Genomic DNA, 8,255 nt, shown 5'->3' on the forward strand with positions numbered 1-8,255 from the left:
AAGGAAAGGACCAACTCCGGTTAGCTGTCCTCTGATCTTTCCATGTGTGCCCTAGCATGTGCACACAAATAATAATAATAATAATTAATAAATAAATATATATATAAAACAAAGTATTAAAAACATGCATAAACTTACTGTGCTAATTCCTGTTTGAACCAGAGAAGAAACACTGGATACTTCCAAAGAATATAGTATTTCCATTGTAGGTAATAAATAAACCATCAGGTTTCTCATCTAAGAGAAATAGAAAACAATTTAGAATGCCAATATAAATCTACAAGCACAAAACAGCACTTGACAATCAAGTGACAATCAAAATCATGTATTAAAACATCTTGTACAAAGCTAAATACAAAAGAAAACACCTTGTTTTGTAATAATAATAAGTCATGGTACGCCTGTTACTGTTATTATTTGAATGCGACTCTTAATGGACATGTACTTTTGTATTAGCAAATGCTATTTCCCTCTCTGTAGCCTGGGCAGGCCTTCAGTATGTAACCAAGCTGCCTCAGTCTGCCAAGCAAGTTGAGAATACAGGCCTGAAACACCAGACCAGGAGAGTAAATGGGATTTCTCAATCATAAAGCAGACAAGTATGAAGCTAAAGTCCCCAATACCTTCTTATCGGTTGTAGTTGTCAGAGCTACTAATTTGAGATTTGTGATCCCTTGCCTAAGAGAAAAAAGAAACTGACGTTAAACAAGCTCTGCCTATTCCAGAGATACACTTGCATAAAGTCTAAAGGCTTTCTGAGGGAAGACAGCAGATTCTATTTTTGCATGTGTATAGCTATATACCGATAATAACAGAGGTTCATATTACCTATTTTTTCCCAATGCAAATAGGCAAATAACGAACTGGCCCTTACTTTGTCAGACTGTTTCACAGTGTGGTTTAGAACAAAAAATAAATGACCTGAACAACCAAACAACACTGGAACTGACAGAAGAGAAATGACTACTACCTAGAGTCATAACATACCAGGTAACTGATGAGGGAGAATCTGCTTCTGTAGTAAGAAGAAACTCCTCTATGTGAAGAGGCCAGTTCCAGATGGGCGTGAGCGCGTAAACATCCCACAGGCTTAGCACGTTCTGAAGAGATATTTCATTTACACATCTTTCTTTGGTTTGTAGAAATTTATTTTATTTTAGCTTGTTTTTTGAGACGAGGTCTCACTATAGAATCCTAACTGGCCTGGAACTCAATATGGACACCAGGCAGCCTGGAGCTCACAGAGATCTGCCTTCCTCTGGTTCCCAAGTGCTGGGATTAAAGGCAAGTACCACTATGCCGGGGCTTAGAAATTTATTTAAACTTTTCTGATGCCAAAACAACAATGTTATGATTATTTACATATCTTAATGATTAGAAACTTAAATTTAGGCTGTATTTCCTAATACATACACTGAAATGAAGAATAGTTATACAAGACAGTAATCCACCCCAGCTAATGTGGTTGTCTGTAAATTTGACATTTTTATTAACAGACATATTATTGGGATGGAAGGTATAGTTTAGTGGTAGAGTCCTTGCATAGCATGCAGGATGTCCTGGGCTGAAATCCAAACAAATACAGATCAAATAAACAAGACAATTATAGTATCAAAGGAAAACACTGAAGAAGTATCAGAAACTTACATCAGTATCAAGAACAAAAAGTAGATTGTCTATCAGATAAAACTTCTTTGCACCTACAAAAGAGAAAGAATTCCTAAGAATTTCATTTCAGTATTACACATAGCTCTATTTAGACTATAAACCAGCATTTTTTTTTCTTTTTTTTTTTAAGACAGGGTCTTCCTGTAGCCCCAACAGGCCTGAAACTTACTATGTAGACCAGGCTGGCCTTGAACTCACAGAGATCCACTTGCCTCTGCTGGGAATAAAAGAATGGGCCACCACACCTGGCCTTATAAACCAGCATTTTTTTTTATTTATTATTTTTATTTTATGTGTATGAGTGTTTTGCCTGCGTGTATGTGAGTGCACCCATGTCATACAGTGCCACGGAGGTCAGAAGAGGGCTTCGTATTCCCCTGGAACTGGAGTTAACAAGGGTTCAACGAGGGTTCGTAGCCGCCATGTGGGTGCTGGCAATCAAACCAGGATCCTCTGCAAGAGCAGTCAGTACTCTTAACCGCGGAGCCATCTCTCTCTCCAGCCCCATATACCAGCATTTTTATGGAAAAGCTGAACTACATATAAATGAAGTTCCCATTTTTACCTATCTGTGCCTCTAATTTGGCATTTATTGCTGCTTTCTTGTTTTGAGGTGACCAATAAAATAGAAAACTTCTCCAAAGGTTGTAATTCAAACATGTCAAGAACAGACTTACAAGTGAACACTTAACAAAGAAATCTGTCTCGTTTCACACAAGCATAATAAATAGCACCCATGACCACACCTGCAATTCCAGCATTTAAGAAACTGAGGTAGGAAGGCTGCATCAAGTTTAAGGCAAGTCTGGGCTAGAGAGTGAGTTTGGGGCCACCCTGGACCTACAGTGAGAGTTTATTTTAAAAATGAAATAAAGGGGGCTGGAGAGATGGCTCAGTGGTTAAGAACACTGATTGCTCTTGCAGAAGACCTAGGTTTGAATCCTAGCACCCGCATGGCAGCTAACTGTCCATAACTCCAGTTCCAGGGGATCCAACGGCCTCTTCTGTCCTCTGTGGGTATCGCACGACACAGATGTACTTACATACATGCAGGCAATACACACATACGCATAAAATAAAAATAATAAATAAATAAAATGAAATAAAGGAGCTAAGCATGGTGGCACATGCCTTTAATCCCAGCACTTGGGAGGCAGAGGTAGGCGGATCTCTAGTTCAAGGCCAGCTTGGTCTACATAGTGAGTTCCAGGTCAGTTGGGGCTACAGGGATACCGTATCTCAAAAAAGACAAAAATAAATAAATAAATAAAAAAGATAAAGAAATAAAGGGGGCTGGAGAAAGGAAGGAAGGGAGAAAGGAAGGAGGGAGGAAGGGAAGAAGGGAGGGAGGGAAGGAAGGAAAGACAGACGAGAGCCTTCAAGATGGCTCAGTGGGTAAAAGTGCTTGCTACCAAGCATGATGACCTGAGTTTAATCCTCAGGACCCACGTGGTAGAAGAAAAGAACTGACTTGCAAGTTGTTCTCCTCTGACCTCCACACATGCACTTTGGCATGTGCATGTGCATAATCAATCAATAAATAATTTATTAAAACAATATATTTTAAAACTCAGTTGGAGAGCTATAACAGCACTTGCTGCCAAACCTGACAACCTGAGTTTCATCTCCAGAGCCCACATGGTAGAAGGAGAACCAATTCCTGAAAGTTGTCTCTGACCTCCACACACTCAGTGTGGCACTTGTATGGAAGCACACAAATACCCATACCAATAATATAACATTTTAACATAGGCTTGAGGTACAGTTGACTGGTTAGAGTACTTGGCTAACCTGTACAGCACCCTTGGCTGACCTCTAGCACTGCACAAGTCCGGCATGGCAGTGAATGCCTGTAATCTTAGCATTGAAGGAGTGAAGGCAGGAGGATCAGAAGTTCAAGGTCATCCTAAGCTACATAGTAAGTTTGAGCCTGGGCTACATGAGACACTCTCAAAATAAGTAAATGAATAAAAATTAAAAATGAGGGCTGGAGAGATGGCTCATCGGTTAAAAGCACTGGCTGTACTTATAGAAGATTGGAGTTCGAATGCCAGCACCCACATGGCAGCTAATAACAGTCCCTAACTCCAGTTCCAGGGGATTCAATGCCCATTTATTTATTTATTTTTTTAATATCTTACTTATTATTTTTATTTTATGTGTACGAGTGTATTGCCTGCATGTGAGTGCACCCGTGTCATGCAATGCCACAGAGATCAGAAAAGGGCTTTGGATTCCCCTGGAACCGGAGTTAAGTACGGTTTGTAGCCGCCATGTGGGTGTTGGGAATCAAACCCAGGTCCTCTGCAAGAGCAGTCAGTGCTCTTAACCGCTGAGCCTTCTCTCCAACCCCATCAATGCCCTCTTTTACTCTCTGTGGGCACTGCACAACATGGGTGCACTGGCATGCATACATACATAACACCCATACACATAAAATAACTAAATTAATTTTAAAAAATTGAAAACGAAATGATCCATATGCCAGCACAGGTTTATTAGCATGAAAATTATAACATAAAGCAGTTTCAATAACTCGTTTTTACCTTTAATAATCTCTGCATCAACAAGATTCTTAACTGTCATTTCTTTCTTGGTAAAATCTGGTTCCCATTTTGAGAATGCACAACTACCAGTTCCCTAGAAGAGTGAAAACAGTACATGAATTGGAAATTTTGTCCTAAGACCTGAACTTTCCACAAATGCCACAAGGCAGAAATACATAAGTTGTACACATTACTAATTAAAAATATATGCATATATGTATGCTTATATGTATGTATTCATATGCAAGTCTAACTAGCTTTCTCTATTTGGGAAGACACTAAAGACTGAACCTCCAGGGCCCAGAGCCCTGCTCAAGCTAGGCAAGCACTCTTAATACTGAGCTACATCCCCAACCCATTTTTACTTCATTTTCAGATAGAGTATTGTTAAGTTGCCCAAACTTGTGATCCTCTTGCCCAAGCCTCCTGAATAGATAGGCTTACAGGCTGAGTTTACAGGTATGTTTCCACACACACACAGCTCCAAGAAGCTTTTATTTCCCAGTTCCTCTCTTAGCTTAAGAATAGAATAGAGCCGGGCATGGTGGTGCAAGCCTTTAATCCCAGCACTTGGGAGGCAGAGCCAGGTGGATCTCTGTGAGTTCAAGGCCAGCCTGGTCTACATAGTGAGTTCCAAGATAGATGGGGCTACAGGGAGACCCTGCTTCAAAAAGACCAAAAAAAAAAAAAAAAAAGAGTAGAATAGAAAGAGTCACACTGAGCCAGTCATGCTCATTATTACCACATGAATATTTGATAATCAGGCATATTAGAATGATTCATCCTAAAGACAAAGAATGAAATTTAAAACCTCTTCTAGCATTATGAATTAGGTATAGTCTTTGGTAAATGCTTTTGTTTAAAAAACAAGTATTTGGAAAAACAATTACAGATTAGTTTTAAATTACTGAAGTTGAATAAATTGAATGAAATATTAAACTATGCATGCACAGCATGGGAAAATAACTGCATTTTTTTTTCAAAGATAGGGTCTCATGTAACCCAGGCTGGCCTCCAACTCTCTCTGCAGTGATGATCAACTCTCTAGAAGAAACTTCTTTAAAATATTTTATTTATTATTTTTATTTTATGTGTATAAGTATATTGCCTGCGTGTATGTAAGTGTACCCATGTCATGCAATGCCTACAGAAGTAAGAAGAGGACACTGGCTCCCCTGGAACCAGAGTTATGGAAAGTTGTTAGCCACCATGTGGGTGCTGGGAACTGAACCTGGGTCCTCTGAAAGAGCAACCAGCGCTCTTAAACACTGAGACATCTCTCCAGCCCCAAAACATTTAATTTTTGAGACAGAGTCTCCCTATAGGCCCAGCTCGCCTGGAACTTGCTATGCAGACCAGGCTACCCTTGATCTTCTAGAGATTCACAAGCCTTTGCTTCTCAAGATGGCTCAAAACAAAAAAAGAATCAAAAGAATCTTTGACTCTGTCACCAATAGTAAACACACCAAGCAATGTATTAACAGTATTACAAGACAGTTGTAATGATAAGATTTAAAAGTGATTAATATTAGAGCCAGGTGTGGTAGTGCACACCTTTAATCCCAGCACTCGGGAGGCAGAGGCAGGTGGATCTCTGTGAGTTCAAGACCAGCATGGTCTACATAGTAAGTTCCAGGACAGCTGGGGCTACAGGGAGGCCCTGTCTCAAAAAAAAAAAAAAAAAAGTGATTAATATTTAGTGACAAACTCAGATACCGTTACAATGGAACCTTTTAGTTTCTTTTCACAGATAGATAGAAATATCTATGCTCAAAATTGAAAGGGCTATAAGATGCCTGTCTCAGAAGAATGAAAGAAAGAAAAAAAACAGAAAATTTCAGGGATAGGCTACTGAAAAATAAATATACAATGTTTTTCCAAGATAGAAATTTAACTTTCTTTTAATTTCATGATCCTAATTTTATAATTTCCCTGGTTTGTCACATTACAAATTAATTTGTAATTAAACAAAAAAAAATCAACAAAAACAAAATTTATAAAATAATTACCCCAATTATCACAGGAGTATCACTTGCAAATTCTCCAGCCACAAGACTGAGACAACCAAGGCTATGATAATTTTCAGTAGAAATAAAGTTACACTTGAATTGTCCTTGTAACTGTAAAATTAAAGAAAGTGATATACATTCATGAAACAAAAATCTTTTTAAATCAATCATCTATAAATCTATTTTAAAACAGAAATGTTACTAAAATGTTATATCATAGCAACTTTCAAAATGTCAACCAGTACAACTACATATAGAAGCATTCTCTATGTTGGTATTAGATATAAGTTTAAAAAGGACAATATAATTTTCTTTTCTTACCTTCTTGGCTGAATCCAAGTCTATGTTCTCAATTGCTACATTAAAAAAGAAGAAAGAAGTCTATAGTATTAATCTATAAGTTTATATAGACCCTTTTGGGTTAAAAAAAATTAGCTAGTGTGCCTTTGCCCAACATACACTGTGAATACATGCTTTACTCAGGACATCAACCACATTATCTGTACAGTGCCTTACCAAGTTTTTCTATACCCACATGGCCTTCCTGCCTTACCTCCCCTACTTCTATTCACCCTAAAGTCTCACCTGTAAAGTATTCACTTCTCATTCTGTTTCACAACAGCCCTTTTACCTGTCTAGATCCTGCATTAACTATGGAAATGATGCATCTTAAAATCTTGTCATATACATGGGACATGTACCTAGTATACAGTAGATGTTATTAAAATTTGTCAAAACAGGAGTGGGAGAGATGGCTCAGTGGTTAAGAGCATTGGCTGCTCCTGCAGAGAACCCAGGTTTGATTCCCTGCACCCACATGGCGGCTAACCATCATCTGTAACTCCAGTTCCAAGGGAATCTAACACCCTCTTCTGACCTCCTCAGGTATTGCAGGACATGGGTACCCTTAAATACATGTAGGCAATATACTCATACACATAAAATTTTTTAAAAATAGTTTTTAAAAACAAAATTTGTCCCACCTAGCTCAGTGAGACATATGGTTCATGTGCTGGGTAACTTTAGTGTCAACTTAACACACCTGGGTTGAGGGAGCCTCAATTGGGGAATTGCCTCTATTGGACTGGCATGTGACCATGTCTGTGGGGTATCTTCTTGATTATTTAGTGATGTGGGAGGGTCCAGCCCACTGTGGGTGGTGCCATCCTGGGCAGGTGGGCCTGCGTTGCATAAGAAAGCAGGCTGAGCAGAGGACAGGGGAGCAAGCCAGTATTCCTCCATGGTCTGTGCTTCAGCTCCTACCTCTAGGTTCCTGCCCTGAGTTCCTACCTTAGGCTCCCTGATGAACTGTGACCTGGGAGATGTAAGCTTTCCTTCCCATGTTGGTAGTGGTCAGAGTATTTTGTCACAGCAATGGAGAAACAAACTAGGACAGTTCATGTTACTGGATTACTACTGATTACCATTGTGAGTGCATGTTGCATTGTGTTCTGAGTGGTATACGTATAGAAGTGTATGAGTACAGAGCAAGCACTCTTACCCACTGAGCCATTTCCCCAGCCCACTCAGAAATATTAAAACTTGTATCAACAGCCAGGCTTGGTGCTGGGTGCCTTCAATCCCAGCACTCAGCAGGCAGAGGTAGGTACATCTCTGAGTTCCAGGCCAGTCAGGACTATACAGTGAGACCATCTCAAAAACAAAAAAAGCAAACAAACTTCACAGTCATTATATGGTCATTTCCATTTGTACATTCATTCACACCTTCAAAATATCCATTTATTGTCTGAGATGTGGCTCAGTGGTAGAGCATGTACCTAGCATGCACAAGGCCATAGGTTTTATCTTCAATGTGGCAAAATTTTCTTCCCAATTAAGCTGTAAACTGTTAGAAGGCTGCAACCAAATTAATTTCTTCACATTTTACAGTAGCTTTAGCAGGGAAAACTTAAGTATTCTCTGAATACTTCAAAGTATACCCAATACCACAGGATGCAATAAAATTTAAAAAATTCTTAAAGAGAATATTTGAATATTTACCTGAAAACTAATAAATAGTTCTGCAAATCAG

At 39.0% G+C, this 8,255-nt stretch overlaps 1 protein-coding gene across 1 annotated transcript in view; it reads right to left on the reverse strand.

The window, feature by feature from the left end:
- The window catches only part of Kntc1 (kinetochore associated 1), an 86,382-nt gene that overhangs the window by 66,852 nt on the left and 11,275 nt on the right, over positions 1–8,255 (reverse strand). Inside the window, exons 6-12 of the mRNA XM_029566611.1 lie at positions 6,545–6,579; positions 6,224–6,334; positions 4,215–4,308; positions 1,648–1,700; positions 988–1,100; positions 624–678; positions 139–237 (exon numbers count right to left, since the gene is read on the reverse strand). Of these exons, the coding sequence (XP_029422471.1) occupies positions 139–237; positions 624–678; positions 988–1,100; positions 1,648–1,700; positions 4,215–4,308; positions 6,224–6,334; positions 6,545–6,579 (560 nt within the window). The remainder of the gene's footprint in view (positions 1–138; positions 238–623; positions 679–987; positions 1,101–1,647; positions 1,701–4,214; positions 4,309–6,223; positions 6,335–6,544; positions 6,580–8,255) is intronic.

The sequence above is a fragment of the Nannospalax galili genome, unplaced genomic scaffold, assembly GCF_000622305.1.
Source record: "Nannospalax galili isolate Female #2095 unplaced genomic scaffold, S.galili_v1.0 scaffold218, whole genome shotgun sequence".
NCBI classification, from domain to species: Eukaryota; Metazoa; Chordata; class Mammalia; order Rodentia; family Spalacidae; genus Nannospalax; species Nannospalax galili.